The following is a 22,006-nucleotide window of genomic DNA, read 5'->3' as shown; positions in this document are numbered from 1 at the left end:
CAACATCGTGGATTTCCCTTCACAACGGTATGGGATGCAAACGGAAATCTGCAATGTTGCGGTAAGGTGAAGTGCCTTCGGGTTCGTTCAGGAGGCACTTCATGCTTAGTTAAATATTCCCCAAAATGTTAAATTAAAAAAAGGTACTGCACCAAGTATGCAGATTTTATTTTTTGTGTGTGAAAATGAAGGTAGGAATTTAGTACAGAAAGAGTTAAAACATTGCAATATCAAACAATAGTAACTGCATTTTGGACACCCGCTGCTCATTCACATTCATTCACATTGTAGCAGCACCCACTCATGGTGCAGTTTGCATGTGCTCCCAAACCGACAAATTTATGTCAGGATACTCCCGGCCCTTACCTACTTACTGCCACCCTAAGGATTTGTACAAACCAATGCATTGCAATATAACTTACATTTAGGCACATAGATAGTACACATTCCCCTCAAAATCCTCTCTTAGATCTACCTCTGACCTGCACCTTGCTTTGGTAACCACCTCTCACTCCCCCTGGCAAGACTTCTCCCGTGTCACTCCCCACTTATGGAATTCACTACCACACGTTATCAGACTATCCCACAGCCTTCAATTCTTTAAATGCTCTCTGAAAACTCTTCTTTTTATTAGAGCTTACCCTGTTCCCCTTTATACAACGCACACTAAAGCCCCCTCACACATGTCCCAATCTCCACTCTGAGCCACAGTCACTCCTTTTTTAGCTTTACGCTCTTCTAATTAGAATGTATGCTCTCTCATGAGTAGAGCCACACTTACCCTTTATTTTCATGAGTGCATTTATGTCTACCTTATATGTGTCACGAACCGCGGTGGCCAGCAGTGGAGCCGCAGGTCGCTTCTCTCTGCTCGGGCGTCCTGGCCATCACCGGGACATCACTTTCGCACTCTTCATCCCAGTTGCCTAGGCAACAACCAGGACGCTTGTTTCTCCCTCCCGCCGCGTCCGTCCAACTGTCAAACAGCCGGGCGCGCGCAGGTCTGTATAGCTCAGCCTCCTATAGCTGATTGGGGGGTGTTGCATTAGCCACCTGGGCTGATCAGTACTGCTGGGCACTCTGCATTTTCATTGGGCCACATAACTATTTAAGTCAGTGAGGGCTTAGCCTCACTGTCGGTTATAGTTTTCTGTCTCTGGTTGCTGACCTGCTCCTTACTGCTGCTCCTGTGCTACTTTGGATTGATTCTTCGTGTATGACCCCTGGCTTGCTTACTGGACTTTGTTGGATTGCCTGTGACCCTGACCTCTGCCTATTTTCCGATACATTGCTTTCTGCCAGCCCTGACCCTTGCCTGGGCTTCACTCAGTTGCCTGCTGTTGCCTGTTTCTGGACTTCGCTACCTTCTACCATCAGGCCCTCGCCTGCACTGCGGTAATATTATAAACTTGTACTACTCTGAGTTAAGACCTGGGGCATCTGAATACCTGTGAGCGCATACAGCTCTACGGAAAAGGCTACTGCTTGTTCTACAAGTTTGATATTTTCTGCCAGTCCTAACAATATGTCCCTGTTTTATGCATGTCCTGTTTTCCCAACTGTCTGGGGCTGCGAAGCACTGTGGTGCCTTACATATCTATGATTACAATAATAATAGAGTGAAACAGACTCTCTCCACGATATAAAAAGTGGTTTGGTCATTACAGGGTGAAAAGCCTCCGATGACTAATCTGTTTATACTCCCCCCCCCCCCATTCCCCATTTCCCAGCTTTGAAGCTTTTTCAAGTCCACTTTTTCACTCAGAACTGGGGTCCTGGAACCCTGTATTAAGCTGACCATGTGAACATATTGTCAGCAATATCAGGCAATCGGCTGCCTCTCTCATTGTGTTTTGTCACCACCTTTAAGATGGATTCAAACTCTTTGGGGTATATTTACTAAAAACTGCAGGTTTGAAAAAAAATAAATAAAATAAAAATGGAGATGTTGCCTATAGCAACCAGATTATATCTGTCATTTTATAGAATGTACTAAATAAATGATAACCAGAATCTGATTGGTTGCTATAGGCAACATCTCCACTTTTGTTAACTCATAGTTTAGTAAATATACCCCTTTGTCTTTACTTATTAAAGTACAATAAACAAACAGAAACACAAGCTAAAGCCGCACTTCTAATGTAAAAATCATCATGTTTTCACAATTTGCTTTACTGTACACCACTCCCTTTCTAGAGATTTAATAGAACAATAGAACATCTTTAAATATTTATTTTTATTGCCTAGTCAAAGTAAATGGTCTTTCATATCTACTTGTAAAGATGACAGAGTAGTAATCTCAACCACCACCTTTACATTCCCTTCAATATAGTCATATACATCTTATACAGCAGGATACAGGAGTCAGACACACGTTTGGCACAGAATAACGGCTAGCATATGTGAACCCATAGAGTAGGTTTATAGATTGCATGTAATGATTAATAAGAGCTTTGCTGAGTGGTTACAATGAAATGGTTAAATTAAAAGCCATTACATTTATTACTGCCCTTTCCCTCCACCCTCTCCAAGTACAGCCAGTTACATTAAGCATGGGCCAGCATATAATACAGGGCTACACCTTGTGACACCTGTATATAAAGGACAGTCCTTATCAAGCCAGGAAACAATAGTTTCACACCTGAAGTACTGATGAGAGGAAGAAAACAAAGACCTATAAACACTGGGTAACAAGGTATGTGAGGATACAAATCATTACTAGCAGAACTACTAAATGGTTATATAGTCACATAAGTGTTTTCTGGTTACATACTTAGAAGAAAGTCCAATTTGTGGCCAAACATCAATGTTGAACAAATTCTAACAAGTGATATCAGAACCGAGTAATCGCTTTGTATCAGTTTCAGGCAAATTACAAGGCCAAGATTCCAGCTGCCATCCTGTAAATGTTTTATTTCATGTAAAATTACAGAACGGCGGAGCAATCAGAAATGAACACATACTATTGATAGTTGGATAGAGATAAAAATAAAATATGAGGTCATGCTCAAAGTTACAGTGCGGATAACAATAGCTGATAACTAGTAGCAGCCTGCAGCGGTAGATGACAATCTATTCTAAAAAGTTATAATTAGCCAATAATTGTTAGCTAGATCTACAATGGCATCAATGAGGAGGTATAAAGATCATTATCTCTCTATTGTGAGACTTTTTTTTTATTGTTTTGCAACATAGTTTAAATGTCTTTTATTATGCATCTTTTTTACAAGTGTTGTCCATAGTTGCAGAGATCACTGGCAAATAGCATTATTATACTGCAAAGTGAGGGGATTCCTGCTTTTATATATATATATATATATATATATATATATATATATATATATATATATATATATATATATATATATATATATATATATATATATATGTGCATTAGCTAACATATTTTCAAGGTTACAATTTATTGAATGGGGCAGATCAAAACTGCAAATACCATTTACTGATGCTCCATTTCTCCATTTCATCAGAAGCGTGTACTTGGAAATACATCTGGAGCCGCAAAATTAATAAATGTAATTTCAAAGGACACAGAGGGTGCAACATAAAACCAGAATAGCCATGGTAGAGTTTTAAGAGAAACACTTATAAATAATTAGTTACTGAGAGGCTAATGGTTACCAAGAAAAAGACAGTGGAAGTTTAATAAAAAAATAAATCAATCATTATTTGGAAAAGATGAACCAATTAACCGATGAACGGACAATGCCACCAGGCACTTGTGCCTCCTACTATGTGGCCTGAATCATTGTTCTCCCATGCAGAAGTTAAAACAGTTGTGGTGAAATTAAAAACAGTATAACTTTTGCAAAGGTTCAAACACAAACATGGTTTGCACTCCTTTATTGGGTAAATTTATCTAAGACGCACTAAAGGAAATATCACAGACTGCTATAATGATTAGAGAAACCAATAACAAGGACTGCAGTTTTGGATTATTATTAGATACTGCAAACTTCATATTTAGTTTACCCATCTTCCTAAAAGATCAGCGACCTCTACTGAAATATCTTCTGGAAGACAAGTGAAAAATGACCTAAAAAGTACAGTGTACTGACTGAAATTGCATATTGAAGAAAGGACAACACAAAGTCTGCCCACATCCCTTTAAAAACCAAACAGAGGGAATTGCCTAGAAAAGAATTTTGAGTACATTCAAATCCCTACTTTTATCTTCCTGCTTTTACACTTCCTCCTATCATTCCCTAATGCATGCCAATGGCCCATTTCCATGATTTCACAACACACACTTTCCCAGGTGCACGGTGTTGTGTGTATTATGCAAATATGTAATACTGTAGATATCAGTACAGAAGAGGTTATTACAGTTTTGGATTAACATTTTTATTTACCATCCAGATGTGTTGTTTTTCATGGAAAGTCTGCGATGGACATTTTACATGTTTAACACAACAATCCACTAAGGGCAAATGCAAACTGCATTGTGTGGCCTTTCCTTAGTGTCACCTAACGTTTAGGGCATTTGTGTCACTTTACACCAAATTTTCTGTGTTCCCTTCAAAAATGTAAAATTGATGATTTGGCTGGGAATAAGTTTCTAACGTAAGTGCATTTATGTGATGGGCTGTCCCAATCCTTATCGCTCATGCACATGGGCATTTTACAACCCTAGTTAAACATGATAGACAAAAGCTGTATTTTGTTTTTTTTTTATGAATTTGTCCTTGTGTTCACATTGTATTCAAAGCATGACAAAATGCAGAAATTGAAACTTACTTAGCAAAGAGAAGGGCTTCCAGAAAATGTGTGGGTGCACGTGTGTATGTTCAGGTCCCTTCTTACATTCTGCTCTACGAACATCAAAGCGCATTTAGGCTTTGAGAATGCGCAGTAAACACTTTAGAGAACATCTGTGCATACAAGACCTGATAGAGGATCTGACCCAGAGGCGTAATTAGACATTTGTGGGTCCATGTATCACCCCAATGGTGATAAACTCCTATATACATGTTTGACAGGGATGGCAGTCCAATAGCAGTTGCACAGCCTCTACCTAAGGTAGGCACGCCCTTGATTTGACCTCTAGTATTGTATCAGAGAATGAGCAATAAACATTTTATAGTCCCTTTAACAATCATCATTATCATCCTTTGTTAGGTCATTCCAGAGGAACAATGAGTGACACTTCTTAATCTTAGAGATAAGACATTTTATTAAAGGTTTTAGCATTTTACCTGAACAGGATTATATCTCAAATATTACTCTGGGCACAACAATTTAAAAGTAATGCCATCAACTAAGATTCAGAAGGATGTTTTATCATGTTTTAAAGAATGGATTAAAACCGCAGATGTCTGAAAGGGGCAAACGAATAGAAAACTGCAGGAAAATAGCAATGTTCAAATAAACCACATTACAGATTGCTGTCCTGACTATTCACCACAGTAAGAATACAAATGTGCATGATGACACTTGCCCACTTAATAAATAATGATTGTCCCCTCCAATGTTCTCAATGACAAAACAGCTCCGTTAACATGCCTATTGCCTCTCACAACCATTTCTATTTTTCGATTGTGACTAAACAGTTTTAAAACCGCCACACATGATGAGTTTTGACGCTCCAAACTGCTGGATAATACATTTGTCAGTTTGGAGGTGAAATTCGCTGCCGTTATACAACGGTTTATAAAGCACACAAAAACAACACAGCTTGATACATTCCCCCCATGTACCCATTTATATTGTGGCACGTACACTGTCAGCACAGCACCTGACCAACATTGGCTAGGAGTAGCACTAAAGGCACACAAAACAAATGTATTGCGTGTTTTTATATAACACACATAAATATAAGTATACACACGACTGTATTCAATAAGGACCAGATTTAAAGAAACATCTGGTGGTGAATACGGGGCTGGGTGCGCTCTGCTCTAACAGACAATACACTGTAGGAAACGTCCAAAACATATGTGCAATATAAAGTCCCAGCAGAACGCACAGAAGGAAAAAAGAAGAATCAATTAATGTCTGTTAATGATACAGTCCTTAATGATAAAACAGTAAAAAACAATTTCTTCCATAAAACACATATATTATAATGTTATGAGGGTCTATTGTACATAGAATGCATTTTTACAATTGCTCCTGATTGCAAACATGTTCTAGCTGTATACGTGACCATCATCACTATCAATCGGCACTAACACCTGCCCTGGAGCACACAGCCCACTAAATTCTTTGCAACCTTTGCATTCTAGCTGGACAAATATTCAATATAATGTAGCACTTACCCTTGTGTACCAACCAACTGTCCCATAGATTGCAAGCTTGCAAGAAGGGCTTTCTTACCTCTATGTATGTAGGTATTACCCAGTACTGTTTTATTACTGTTTTTTTCCAATGCAAAGCGCTATGGAATCTGCTGGCGCTATATAAATAAATATTGATAATGAATATTGTAGTGTGTACACTGTCAGCACAACCCCTGACCAGCATTAGCTATGAGTAGCACTAAGTATCTATTAATATTGTAGTGTGTACACTGTCAGCACAACACCTGACCAGAATTAGCTATGCGTAGCATTAAGTATCTATTAATATTGTAGTGTGTACACTGTCAGCACAACACCTGACCAGCATTAGCTATTATTATTATCACCATTTATTTATATAGCGCCACTAATTCCGCAGCACTGTACAGAGAACTCACTCACATCAGTCCCTGCCCCATTGGGGCTTACAGTTGAAATTCCCTAACACACACACACACACACACACACACACACAGACTAGGGTCAATTTGTTAGCAACCAATTAACCTTCCAGTATGTTTTTGGAGTGTGGAAGGAAACCGGAGCACCCGGAGGAAACCCACGCAAATACGGGGAGAACATACAAACTCCACACAGATAAGGCCATGGTCGGTAATTGAACTCTTGACCCCAGCGCTGTGAGGCAGAAGTGCTAACCACTGAGCCACTGTGCTGCCCGTATGAATAGCACTAAGTGTATATTAATATTGCAGTGTGTACACTGTCAGCACAACACCTGACCAGCATTAGCCAAATGTCCGTGTGTAATTGTACATTGCACAATTGCTGACATTGTTGGCATGTGAACACAAATTTCACCTTTAGAAGGATTGAATGTATCGTCTTGTACATGCTTTTGGCAAGTTTCACAGCAGATGCTGAAACACGGAGGCTTCATACCGTGCTTTTCAACTAGGTATGTATATTATTGGGCAAAATTGTTGTTGTTTTGTTTGTCCCTTATATGACCTAGATGCGCTGTAATATGTACATTGGATACCCAGACAGCAGCTTTGGGTCTTATTTCAGAGCAAAAAAGAATCCCCCTTGTAACAAAACATGTTTGATGAATGATAATGAAATCAATAAAAGTTGTAATTATATACAAACACACACTTTAGTCATTGAGTAAACATTTCCAACTAGACATTACTATACAATTTTGACTATACAAACAACTAGCAACAATACAGAAAAGCCAGAGCATATTAGAACAAGATCTCACAGAAAAATTATTTACCAGAGAATGATTGGAAAGTAGAACAATAGATTGTTAGTAGTAAATGACTTTGAAAATAAAACTAAATATAAATACAATATTCAATTATGGAGAAAAACATAGAACAAGGTTATATTTATTGGCATGAAATCTTATAAAAGCACAAGTGCCCTGATATGTAATAGGTGTTAGCAGCGTTGGTGGTAGCTGTTAATCCACAAGAAGCTTTTAGACTTAACCAATTTGTTGGTTTTATTTCAGAACTTGTTGTAAGAGATGATATATACAGTTGCTCACAGATGATACTAACTGTAGCAGACTGACAGTATGACAAGCTTATGCAGTTAATGTACTTAACAATTTTATAGTAAATTCCAGAGAACAGGTTATTCATATATATTTTGTGCCTCCACTCACTTTATATATCTATATATAAGTAAGAGAACACAAAAAGGATGCAGCTCCAGTTATCACATCTTTACAGCTCAACTGTCAACTGGAAGAATCTGCTGAGAGCTGAACTGCCTCTGTGCATGCTCAGTAGAGCGATGCGGATGGCTGGAGGCTGCCCCACTTCCTGTCTTTACTAGATCACAGGGGACACCACTACCAAGATGGGAAACTGAGCGCTCCATATTAATAATATTTTTAACTCGATTTAAAAACATGTGTTACAAAAAACACAACGCACTTTCCAGAGATATGTGTGGATGATATTTCAACAAGGTGTGCGGAAGCTGTCACTCACTGTTAAAAAATAAACTCTGTCAGGGGATGAAGGCATTTTTAGTCATTTATAGGACAGTTAATATGAAAGCGATCCGGTACTTGTCCGCAGAGTATTTGACAGTCATTGAGCTGCTTCTGTGGCTGATAATTTTAAGTCTCATTTTCCAGTATATCACAGCAGTATAAGATAATTTTTTTCCCATAATTAAATATTTTATTTCAGGCATACCACTCTTGAAATGTCAGAATTGCAATCCTAATTTAAATATAAATAGAACAGAATATCATAATAACTATGAGTATGATTGCCCGTAACCCTCTCCCACAAAGCACTTGTCTTTGAGCTCAGCGAGCACTGCTGTGGCCAGATGCAACCAACCTCCCTATATGTATACAGTTTTAAATAAATTATATTTTTAGTGGCTTAAAATCCTCGGCAAAGAGCTATAAAGTGGCAGTATGGAGAATGCAAGTGAATGGAATATATATAATAATAATAATAATAATAATAATAATAATAATGGCGATGACACCTCCCCCATACCCCCCACTTCCACTAACTTATATACACATATATATATATATATATATATATATATATATATATATATATATATATATATATATATATATATATATATATATATATATATATATATATATATATACACACACACACACACACCCTTATATATAAGGGAGTAGGAGGTAGGAGAAGAGGCGGTATGACATACCATCGCATACCCCCCAAGTGGACTGACTGGCAGTGAACATCAGAGCATGTATGGGCACCTTGCCACAGTGGCTTAGGATAAACCAAAAACAAAAAACAAACAAAAAAACAAATGTCCATTGGGTTCAACCCATAATATTCTGTAAGATTGCCATAGATATGTCTATGAATGTTGCACCTTCACTCACAATATCATTTTTCCATCTGAAGAATGGTAATGAGTAGCGCTCCTACAAGTCTAATCTAACTTATACATTGGGAATTTTCCACAGTAAAATGAAGTGAGTAAGAGTAGTAAGAAACAGTATGCACCATTAACTTGGTAAATAATTCACTCCTTATTGTTATAATTTGCCCCAGTTCATTTGCGTTTATCTCATCACTTTACAATTTTCATCTTTTCTACTTTTAAAGGAAATAACTTGCCTCTTTATGTAAAGTACATGCCAAGAAAAAAAAAACCTAACCCAAGTAAATTGTTTTCTTACCTGTCTTTGACAAAATCAAAAGATCACTAAAAAATGGGCCATGCGTCCATAATCTCCACTGTCCCCTGCCTGCCTACCCTAGAAACGAGCACTGGCTAACACAAAGCCGCTGAGTGATAGATGACATCACAGAGACCAGCACCACACACAGGGCAGAATCTGTCACATGTGAGGGACATTTATGAAAACTGTTCTCAACAGATAACTGTAGAAAAGGTGGTGTTGCCCGTAGCAACCAATCAGATGTTTGCTTTCAATCTGTAAACTGCATTGGTAAATGACATTTGGATGATTCCTATACTGTGGGACAATTTTATTTACATATTTTTTATAATCATTTTTTTTTAAATGATTTGACAATAATAAAAGGATTTTATAAAGGATACTGCCAAATACGAAACACAAACATTTCCATACTCCAATGTAGAATCAGTGCCCTAAAAAATAAAATGTCATCTCTAATTTTAGCCCCTGAACAAATTTAAAAAACTATTACTTTTCACGTTTCCATCTGTCAGATAGAATAAAAAAAATGAAAAAGACAACGTACGTAAAAGTACCACACCAATGGCTAGGAGACAGAGATAGCACCAAGCAGCAGCAACTATTTGCAGCAGAGAGTACAGCCTCGCTATCAGAATTTCCATTGTTTATTTCTATGGCTCCACAGATTCCGTAGCGTCTGACATAACCATCCTCAAAACCAATAAAGAATATCAGGTGCAGATGAGCAGCGTAATATATGCCTGGATGCAATTAACAGAGTGAAGATTACTGTTCCAATCTCCACTTTGAGCCATACTTCCTCCTCAATTCTGCCCTTTACCCATTAGGGTGTAAGTTCTCCCAGGCAGGGTCCTCCCAACCATTTGTTCTCACTGTACTTATTATGACTACCTTGTATGTCCCTGTTGTATGTTTGCTCTGTTTTCCCCACTGTCCCGGGCACGGAGCACTTTTCAACCTTACAAATAGACAACACTGGCTAACAAGATTTTTCAGTACATTATCTGGCGTCCTGTCAAGGTGGACAAGTAAAAATATAATTTGAGGATTGATCTTAGACCCAACTGCTTGATTAAGCTTGGAATTGAAAAACCTGTCAGGAGGTAGTTATTTAGTAATCAATTAAAGCAAATAAAACAAGGTTGGTATATCTAGCAATAGAGAGCTTAAACTTGTAAGAAAAAGAGACAGGTGAGACATAATGCGATCACATATTATTCCATTGACAAAGGTTTATGCTTCGGAAATGAAATCTTCCCTGGATAAACAGGATGATAAAAAGCCCTTCACATTCCAGCATTTATCCCAGTTGTGTATATAATTGAGTGAAAGCATCGCATGCTTCCATTGGAAATATTTAATCAACCTTATATTTTCCTTCACTTTCAGGTGAAGTTCTTTCATAGCCAAAATGTTTTCCTATCTACGGAAGAAGCTCAACATTCCCTTGGCAGAACACAAACGGCGACGGGCACGACTGGTGTCTAAAGATGGAAGGTGTAACATTGAGTTTGGGAATGTGGAAGAGAAATCTAGATTAGCTTTCTTGTCCGATATCTGGACCACTGTCCTGGACTTAAAATGGAGGTACAAGATGACAGTCTTCATTTCAGCTTTTTTGGGGAGCTGGTTTCTTTTTGGCTTACTGTGGTATGCTGTTGCCTACTTGCATAAGGACCTCCCAGAATTTAACCCCCCCAGTAATCGCACCCCATGTGTTGAAAATATTAACGGGTTGACCTCTTCATTTCTCTTCTCTCTGGAAACCCAGGTGACCATTGGCTATGGGTTCCGATGTGTGACTGAGCAGTGTGGCACAGCGATATTCCTACTGATAATTCAGTCTATTCTGGGGGTAATCATTAACGCATTCATGTGCGGAGCTATCCTAGCCAAGATCTCAAGACCTAAAAAAAGGGGTAAAACAATAACCTTCAGCAAAAACGCAGTCATTAGCAAGAGAGGAGGAAAACTTTGTCTACTTATTCGAGTGGCAAACCTACGGAAGAGCTTGCTGATAGGTAGCCATATTTATGGAAAATTGCTGAAAACCACAGTAACTCCAGAAGGAGAGACTATCATTCTAGATCAAATAAACATTGAATTCCTAGTGGATGAAGGAAACGAGAACCTTTTTATTGTTTCTCCATTGACAATCTACCATATCATTAATAAAAACAGTCCGTTCTTCGAGATGTCAGCTGAGACACTACTTCAACACGATTTTGAGCTTGTGGTTTTCTTAGATGGTACAGTTGAGGCCACAAGTGCAACTTGTCAGGTGCGGACATCCTACATCCCTGATGAAGTACTCTGGGGATATCGATTTGCACCAATTGTGTCAACAACAGACGAAGGCAAATATCGTGTGGACTTCAGCAACTTCAGCAAGACCGTTGAGGTGGAAACTCCACACTGTGCATTTTGTCTCTATAACGAGAGGAATGCTAAAGTCAAGCTTAAGATGGGCTACGACAACCCAGCCTTTATCAACATAAATATTTCAGATGCCACGGAGACTAAAATGTAGACATGAAAAAGTGGAGTGGAGGTAAATAGTCTTTAAAATGGTAGTACATAAACTATATTAACATCACTTCTTCCTCCATCTATTAACAGATCTTTTCTTTGTGTCAGGTAGTTCTGCGTTGTTCCCTTCTTCATCAAAACATAAGTCTCTTCAATTCTCAATAGTCTCATATCTTCCTTACAGTATTCAGCTTTACCCTGAATTACTATACTCCCCTTTTGTCCACAGTTTATAATTTCTTATTTCCCATCAGACTGTTCAATATAACCTTTTCAGGAGGATATTAATTGCCATTGTATTTTCAATGAGTTCCTCATAATTTCATTTTTTTTATTCTCCACCAAAAGTCCACAAAAGCCATGGTAACCCAGCTGGCTGTCTAATTATTCAAAGCAATTATTATTTCATAAAAATTGTGAAGCATATAGTTAATTTTCTACAGCCAATAGTGTTGACATTACCTTCCTGACTTAGAGACACAAACCATCTGTTACATATAGACCGCTTGCACTTGGTTGCACCGATTGTGGATAACAAAATTCAGACAAAAAATGTAATGAAGTGTTGATTGTAAAACCCATCTTCATGCACACAGCAGTCACCACCAAAACTGGGTACATAACAGAGTATTTGGACAGTTTCAACGTTTTAGGGGAAACTGTCCTAAAAGTATACTTTGAAGATCAAAGAAAGCAGTTGTAGAGGAGGTTCCTATGGAAGCGATATGGAGATGATCTATTGGGCACAGCCTTTTTGAAGACTAAGGGGTAAATTTATCAAGTTGCGGGTTTTCAGTGGGTTTAAAAAGTGGAGATGTTGCCTATGGCAACCAATCAGATTCTACTTATTTATTTAGCACATTCTACAAAATGAAAGCTAGAATTTGATTGGTTGCTATAGGCAACATCTCCACTTTTCAAACCAGATGGAAACTCGCAGCTTCATACATTTACCCCTAAGAGTCTAGAGGAAGAAGGCATTGGAATAATATTAAGGGAAGCCAAGGTGATTGCACATTTATTTATCAATAAGATGATCGACAATGTACAGACTTTCTGGGGTCATCGCACTCAATCCCCATCTTTCTAAAACAACAATGACATGAGCTATATTATGGGAAATAGAGCAAGTAGATTGTAGTAATCGTAAAGGGGAGACTTGGAAGGAGTTACGTCACAGACCTATTGGTGACCCCAGAGGGACATAATAGAGATATAGACCTGTTGGCCGTTTAATAAATATCTATTTTTCTAAAAGAACTTTAAAATTGTTCTATTGTTTTGTTTTTAAGACAGTATACTGTTACATTAGCGCTAGGGAGAAGAAATCTGTGTATCGTTAAGGTTATAATGGTCATTACTGTATATTAATGTACCAATTTGATTATTGATATGTACCTTTTAAGCACTCAAATGTGGATTTTCAACAATTTCATTGGCACTGTTTTAATAGTGTTCTAAGTGAGAACAGCACTTTGAAGTGATTGCAAGTTACTAGGAACAATTAAGCCGACAGTTAATGCAGGTCCAGGGCCCAGGGAGGAGGACTGTCCAGTGTGGGGTTGGGTGCAGATATCACTGTCTGGATTTAAAGAAAGGGAGATGAGCCTACAAAATTCACAATCATAGTACACTGCTAATAATAGTTTTTATGTTTTGTTTTTATGGACAAATAAACATTAAAAATGCCTCATTTCTGTCAATGCAACGTGCAGGAACTTTTCTTCTGCTGATAGTAGGATCTTGCATTAATCGCACATATTATATTTATTGTTACTTGTTAATAGTTTGTGTTCAAGAAAGACCTCTGCTGACAACAAGCATGCGCTTAAATTTGATATCTTAGCCATTACATAACATTTTGTGATGCAGGAGACATATAAGAGTGAATTTTAAAAACAATGAGGCCCCAGGGGTGATGTAGATCCACCCTATGGTGCAATGCCACTGACCAATAGGAAACCAGCAAGCAGCTTCCTATTGGTCTGCAGGGTGACACTACTCTGTAGTAGACATACCCAGCTGGATAACACTAGTATCCTGCTGAATATGCCGGGTGCTGTAGCTCCGGGAATAAGTTATTTAATGCACAGTTTCCGAGTACCAGAGCATGCCCTATCCACCAAACGGACAATTCCGGATATGATGGAACAGGATGTGTATGGATATATATGTGTATACATATATTATATACACACACACACTGCACCTATTAGTAAACACAGGTTATTAAAATATACAAACAGATCACATTCTGACATTCAGCTACTATACACAATGGTGAAAATTGCATGAGCAGATATCAATGTCCATAACTATACAAGTTTATCAAGTCCAGCAAGTTTCAAACTATAATATTAGACAGCAGAAAGTGTGCAACTGATTAGAGTGTGAGAGACTGAAGCCTGAGGTTAATTTTCTCCTTCCATCATGCCGATACCATTTCACTAATTAGATAACAAGGCCTGACTTATAGTGACAAGTTATCACAAATCACCAGGCCAGCAAAGACAGTTTGAAGGGTTATTTTAGGCTCCCTATTGACCGCAGGGAGATCCTAAACCGTATACAAAGGATAGACGTGTACTCCGTCCCTCTCTAAGGACACATAGGTTAGCCATTAATGTTCACAGCAAGGGAAATATTTATTAACGTTCCCAGTTAAGACTGGTTTTGCCGGCCAAGAGACAAGGTTTTCCATCCAAAGGCGAGAATAAAAACATGAAGTAAGTAGCAAAGAACAGAAGCTGTACATTTATGGAAAGAATGTGACTTTCCCCCCAGGGAGGTGAGCTAAATAAACAAGTACTGTTCCTGTTCTGATTTACTCAGGGATTAAACACGTAGCGATCTACTTCCACATACTTCAGGATGGGTTACTTTGTTTAGCACTGCACAGGAGGGCTGGCCCCTGGGTCAATCGCCTCCTGGGTTCACAGCCATCCATTTAATGGGCCATTTTGGTGGACTTGTCTCATGGTCAGAAAGATACCAGTCGGCCACGCGTTCCTAATCTACCAAGAGATGATTATTGAATATTTACCAGGCTCTCTCAAGAAAAGTGAAATAGGGAGCGCTCTACCAATGTGGTAAAAGCCTGCAGTACACATATTGTCCTTTTACCTTTATCATCATCAACTACATCCATGGTGCAAACTGGAAAAGAACGCATATATATTATGTAGATCTGCAGGGTAAGGGATGTGGTGTGTTTGACAGCCAAAGAGTCAATATGGAGCTGCCATCCGTCACCAATCCTAAGTCTCTCTGTGTAGGTGCTGGGCAATACAGCCTGCATCTATGTCACAACAATAGAGGGGCGGGGCTCCCGCTTGCCGTTTAATGGTCCACAATAGGAGACCAAAAATAAACCCCCTCTCAACCAGATCATATATAAATACACATGCTGGCTGTGATTATACATATGGTGCTTCTTTAAGTCGGAGCAGTCGTATAACCCTGTATTCAAGATTACAATTTTACATTACAGATACTGTATCCCCCATCCCAGTGCATAACAATCTTATAACATTCACATATTTTGTAGACTAGCACGCCTAGCTGTTGGGTAGGTTTGTTCTATGATTACGTTTATACTCTTAGTTAGCAGGATAGTACAGGTACCTAGCATGGGTAAGTGAAGGCTTGATTTTTCAGTTGTGTGAACATAGCTCTAGGGCAAGTGAAACTAACATGCTGGACGGTGTCTCGGAGACACAAAAAATTTAATTGAAAAGATAAATAAATTAACAAAAATAAATAAAATTGAGCCATTCAATGTTTATCAGGAAATCTGGTAAATACAGTTACAACAGCAGTAACAGTGCCCTGTGCGATATGACCCAGATTACGTATATGCAGCAGATCTGCTGATATCTATTGAGTGTGACTGTTACCAGGGAGGTGAACATAGTGTGCACATTTACATTGGTCACATGGTGTTTTGCAAGCATTTGGCTACACAAATATTTAGGTTTCATAATGTAACACAAAAAATGAAGTACTACTCACAATTGTGGTGTCACAAGTAATCTTGGCAAGGGCGGATATTGTTTCATTCTATAAATGGGATTAAAAAAGATTTTGTGTTAAAAATGAACATGTTGTGCATAATTTTACACAGTAATTTATCAGCATATTGTAATAAAAGCTCCAGCCACACATACACATAAGACATAACTCCCCACCCAGGCATCCCCCAAAAAGAAATAAATAGCAAAATATGTGACTGACGATTTGGTCATTCATGTAATTCTTTAGGCACAGGTGACCTCTAATAGGAGTTAAGTTGCCATGCTGGTTCCTTCCCGTTGAATCCTCTGCCACCCTCCTGCAACATGGCTTCTGATTTGACCCCTGGCTCAACTCCTGCCAATTATCCTTTGGGGCCTCCAATCTGGTGTTTGGGTCCTCCACCCTTCAGGACAGGCGTTCTCAGATCGCTCACCTGCAGTTCTAAGCTTCTACTTCCAAGTTCACCAAATTCATTGGACAGAGTCTCCAGGATGACCGCTCCCTAGCAGCCCAACATCTGGGTTATTAACCACTTCGTTAATATACTCAAGCAGCACCTCTTTTTCCATTTCAGACTTAGGTTCTAGTGTGGACAGGATCTTTTTATAACATAGCATCTTCAGGTACAGGAAGGCTCCACCATATAATTCTCACAACCCTCCTCCCCAGACAGAGGGATCTTTAGCGTTCAACACCTCTTGTGTTCAGAGCGTGGAATGAAAAGCTGCCACATCATCTAATCAGCTTTCTCGACAAAGGAACTCAGTGACAGGTCAAGAGAACAGTGATTCAAAGCCACCCTGTCATCAGCAGGAGGTCAATTAGACCATTACTGAAGCTCTGGGAGTTGTGTTTTTCACCATTTTGCTGGGTGAAGAGGGGGGGATAACTTAGGTCACAATCTGGGTCAGTCGAACCATAGCCATATTAACATTATCCAAATAAAATGGTGAAAATCTCTTTTTGATGCCAAATAGCGTCAGTGTCTTTAATATAATGTAAGGGTGGATGGGATTAAATGAAGATGTACAATTGGCAGGGTGAGCAGCACTCAGAAGCTGTTCGTGATCCTACATAAATTATCAGTTATAAAAGCACAAAAATGTCAGTTTCTCAAAGTCAGTTCACAGAGGAAGTATTTATAATATTAGAAAACTGTATATATTTGCTTTAAAATACCATAGTTCAGAATTTACAGAGGAATCTATAAGGAAGCAGAATACACTTCCACTGTACAGACATCATGGCTATGTTTTATCTTACAGTAATGTACAAGTAATCCAGTACCTCTTGTTTGCAGTGTCTGGGGAGCTGAATAATAGGAATGATCTTCTGAGTTTGATCGATTGCTTTCTAGTTTATCACACAAGCTGCTGGTCTATGATGGCAGGAGAACATTGCATCCCACAATCAGCCAGTTGTATCTTGGTCGGGCTCACTATTTTAAGTCACTGTCTTTGGTTAAGTTGTGTACAGCCCCCGGAAGCGTAAGGGTGTGTGATAAAGAAAAAGATAGAGAGATAATACTTACTGCCATGTGATGGGTGCAGTGAAGTTATGAAACTGTATTTATGGAGACTGTATATAAATGCATCTGTATCAACTACATCAATATATCACCTGCTGATGCAGGTCCAATACACCTGTTCTTGTGTAACCAAACTTGCATGTGCAGGAAACCTGTTTGCTACCCAATACCCACAGGACACTAGGGTGGGAGAGACTAAGCTACGGCCAAGTAGCTGACCCAAGAGTACTACTAGGTAAGTGTTTAGAACACACTACCACAATGCACCAAAGCAAAGAGTGCGTTACACATGAATGTGAACAGAAACACACCGAAATTAGTGTCAGTTTCTTGATTCATGAAAAGTAAATAACACGGAACATTTCAAGTTTAAATATATGAATTTTAGAGCATGTATATGGTAATTGGGGCCTTTGCCAAAGATGGCTCCTGCAATTTCAAATAAGTAAATCACCACTAATATGGTGCACTATTGATTTTAATAGGACCAAGAGCAGAGATTCGCCATTTTCTAGTGGCCGTCTCATGGCTTGATGACGTGATTGCCACTCGGTGCTTATGGATGTGGAACATGAGAAAACATTGTAATCCAAATTATTGTATGCCATACAAAATATAGTTTTGACCTTTAAATAAACAAATGAGTAACAAGTAAGGAATACTCCACTTCTGCTTTGTCAAAAATACCCCCTTTTTTTTATTAACAATTACATTGATAGTTAAACTTAAACACCACCTGTTGCTATATATATATCATGTATAGTAATGGAGAGCGAGGAAACGACCATTATTTTTGGGGCATGGGGGCACAACGAGGTTTAACACCCAAACCAAGGTGTGGTGGATAGTTTCTGTAGATTATTCAGAAAACATGATTGAGTAGAGAATACACTTACAGACTATTAGTCATAAAATTCTCATATTCATTGGGCCTTTGAGGGTCTCACGTGACAATCAGTTTGTGGGTTCTTCTAACCCGTAGAGCAGCTTGTATGTATACAGGTAAGTTTCTGTAGTATAAGAGAATCATACATCATATAACACCACATGCAATAGCAGACGACAATGCCATTTCCATTTTAACGTTATAGCTCTCCTGGGATCAGAGAGGGTCTCGAATAACGGAGCTTTATGGAACGCTAGAAGTTTAAATTCCCCCAATACCACCACCAACAATAAGTACAATGCAGATAGAGCTATCACACTTTGTAGCACACTATAAACACTTCTCTGGACATTTGGAATATCTCAGCAGTCCTGTTTGCCTATTCAGAACAACCTTTGAGGCCTAGAACATACCCTGTATAAACAATGTTGTGAAAGTCTATCTGTGGCATTGACAATTTTTTGGCACATTCAGGACCTAGTCCCAAACTTTGACAATTGAGAGGACCCATTTATTGGGACCATATCTCCTTGATTTCTGAACAGCCAAATTTAGTGTTTCTTAAAAAACAAAGATATATATATATATATATATATAAAAAAAACCTTTAATGGCTCCCATTACTGGAGTCATTAAAGGTGATATATTCATTTCTTAGAAATAAATCACTTAGTAGTATATGTAATCCGGATACTTAAATATTTAAATGTGTATATCCATACATAATTATGTTGCAGAACTTGCTAAACCTTAGCAGCCTCATCTATAAGTAATGAGGTGGCTTTAGTCCAACTGTTTTAAGATTTCTACCATAACTAGTTCACGTTTCATTTCTTCACTTCCTCTCCCTCTCCCTAACACACAACACCACAATAGTTGCACAGAAACACGAGTCACCAATGGCAGTCTAATTATTGGTGGGTGATGGTGCTGCTGCCTTACAGTAGCCGCACCCACTCACCCCACCACCACTACAATTATTATTCCGCTACATTATGCATCAATTGTTCCCAACACCTCTTAGATTGTAAGCTCATTTGGGCAGGGCCATCTTTACCTTGTGTTTCATATCATCTTATTTATTTGTGTCATGATCCCTTCAATAGACAGCTCTGATAGCACATTAGCATTCTACACAAAAAAGACAATACTATTATTATTATTATTAACAATAATAACGCATGCTCAAGCTGGAAAAACATCCAAACTCACCAACAACTGCTTATAATTTGACTAATGAGTTTTTAGGGTCCACCAGGAAGAAGGGCAGGTCAGTGGCGCATGCAGGGGGGGGGTTTCTGAGTCTCTAGAAACCCCCCCTGCGCTAACTAAGTGGCCACTGTCCTATACAGCAGCCGCGGCGCTGTCAAAGAAGCGTCCGCGGCGGTGCTGTATTGTATACAACAATACAGCACCGCCGCAGACGCTTCTTAGTCAGCGCCGCGGCTGCTGTATAGGACAGCGCTGGCGAAACTGAGCTGCGGGAGTCCCAGGCCAAGTAACTTGTGGGGTGATCCCTGTGCCACAGTTTTTCTATTTTTCAGGTGTAATAAAAAGTATTAATAAGCAATCTGATGACGGATATAACAAGGTGCTGGAAACATTCCTAGAGATTCTAGCCCATGGTGACAAGATAGCATCAAGTAAATTGCTGCAGATCAGTCAGCTGCACATTCATGCTGCAAATCCCCCATTCCACCACATCCCAAAGGTGCCCGTGGATGTCATGGAACCAGCTTGAGATGACGTGTGGTTGTGATAGGGCACGTTATCCTACTGGAAGCAGCCATTAGAAGATTGGTAGACTTTGACTATAAAAGGATGCACATGGTCAGCAACAATACTGAGGTATGATGTGTAATTTAAACAATGCTCAATTGGCCTTAAGGGGCCTAAGGTGTGCCATTACACTACCACCAGTAGTGTGCACAGTTGAAACAAGGCAGGATGGATCCATGTATTCATGTTTTTATGCCAAATTTTCACCCTACCATCTCCAAGTTGCAGCAGAAATCGTGATTTGTCAGTCTGTGCAGCGTTTTTCCAATCTTCAGCTGTCCAGCTTTGGTGTACCCACTGTAGCCTCAGTTTCCTCTTCTTAATGGACAGGAGTCAAACCACCGTACAATAATTCTATAGTCACTTTCTAAAGATTGCCTTTACAAATATTGACAAAATCCTATTTTATAGAGTTCTAGTTCCTCATCACCAATCCTATTAAAAGCAAATTGACCTATAATCACCAGTTTTCCAAAGCTACAGCAAAAAACATCGCTGGGGACTTCACCTTTTATTTTGGACGGAAATAGCCAACAAATCATTGCCTAAAAGATTAGCCAGTTGGGATAAATAATTACTTTGATGGTTTAGATCAATTTAAAAAGGGTTACAAGATTGATCTTTAGTAGTAGATCACTCCCAGTTTTAAACTTCCACTTTATCCACAACTACTAAAATGTACTACCAGTATTACACAAAACTACCAGATGGGCCACCAGAGGGCGCATTACAGCTTTGAAGGCCTGCAAGTCTATAGACAAGCATTTACTGTATTTGGAGCCAATGCTCTAGTTATGTAACTAAATAATCATATACACAGTGCTAAATATACTCACTGAAACTGTACTAACTGATTGCAAATTACAAGTTAAAATAGTATCTATTCTATTCAATGCAAATATGCTCATTAATATCCAAACTTCAATCAAAGTGCGGTTCCATTGTGATACAGTTTTTTCATCCCGGCTTGCTCCATTTCGGAACATTTAAAACATGTTACAAAACAATAAGTATGAACTTCTTACAGCACTCAAATGAATGCTGCCCAATCGACAAATATAGGTTCCACCACACCTGAAAATAAACAGTCAATACCAAAATATGTAAATAACACTGGGAAGTAGTACTAACAGACCCACATTATTGTTTTAATAACCTTAATTGTATTTGAATGTATTACATTATATTTTTGTATGTAAATATTTTATTTTTTACTGCCACAAATTAATAAGGAAATATTCACAACAATCTTTTGGACTAACAATGAAAAATAATTATTCACAAAAAAAAGAATGTGTGGTATATGGATATTTCTTTTAAAGCATGTCACCGCACTTAAAGAGGTCCATTCCTGTCTATGGGAAGGCATTGGATACATCACTATTAGGGGTTTACACAAGCAGTTTAAACAGTGCTGTGCTACATTTTTTTATTGACTTCTATGGCTCATTCATTTCTATAGACAATTCATTTCAATTGAATTTTGTATGATATGTAGAAACTCCTTTGACATGAATGTTTACAGAATTGAGTAGGGGCTACAGAACTGAATGTGACAGACATGTATGAAGCTGCACAGCACATCTAGACAATAAATTTATGTTGATGTGTGATCTAATTCCTTTTATTCATGAAGCTGAATCTAATAAATAAAGATCATGCAAAACAAATCTGGAAGCATTGAGATAGAAAATAATTAATGCATGAACTATAATTTAAAAAAATTAGGAGAAATCTGGATATGACAAACTAAAGAAATGAATCTCTGCTTCAGGAGGAAGTTAGATAACATAGTGAAA

The 22,006-nt window shown here is 38.5% G+C and overlaps 2 protein-coding genes across 4 annotated transcripts in view; one reads left to right on the top strand and one right to left on the bottom strand.

Moving 5' to 3' along the window:
* The window catches only part of KCNJ5 (potassium inwardly rectifying channel subfamily J member 5), a 62,817-nt gene that overhangs the window by 36,994 nt on the left and 3,817 nt on the right, over positions 1–22,006 (bottom strand). For 2 of the 3 annotated variants that reach the window (XM_075190495.1, XM_075190496.1), the window contains exon 2: positions 16,012–16,059. In XM_075190495.1, coding sequence (XP_075046596.1) covers positions 16,012–16,058 — 47 coding nt within the window. In that variant the 5' untranslated portion in view covers position 16,059. Of the gene's footprint in view, positions 1–16,011; positions 16,060–17,301; positions 17,523–22,006 lie in introns of those variants that run through there. The other variant, XM_075190498.1, reaches the window with a different exon arrangement.
* On the top strand, positions 10,877–12,782 carry KCNJ1 (potassium inwardly rectifying channel subfamily J member 1). The gene has a single exon (XM_075190500.1). The coding sequence runs from the start codon at positions 10,883–10,885 to the stop codon at positions 11,999–12,001; it is 1,119 nt and encodes a 372-aa protein (XP_075046601.1). The 5' UTR covers positions 10,877–10,882; the 3' UTR covers positions 12,002–12,782.

Source organism: Mixophyes fleayi, chromosome 11 (genome assembly GCF_038048845.1).
Source record: "Mixophyes fleayi isolate aMixFle1 chromosome 11, aMixFle1.hap1, whole genome shotgun sequence".
Lineage (NCBI taxonomy): Eukaryota > Metazoa > Chordata > Amphibia > Anura > Limnodynastidae > Mixophyes > Mixophyes fleayi.
This window is presented reverse-complemented; position numbering and strand designations above follow the sequence as displayed.

What these genes read in the sequence shown, in the direction of transcription:
- KCNJ1 (XM_075190500.1), top strand. Translation starts at nt 10,883, where the DNA reads ATGTTTTCCTATCTACGGAAGAAGCTCAACATTCCCTTGGCAGAACAC.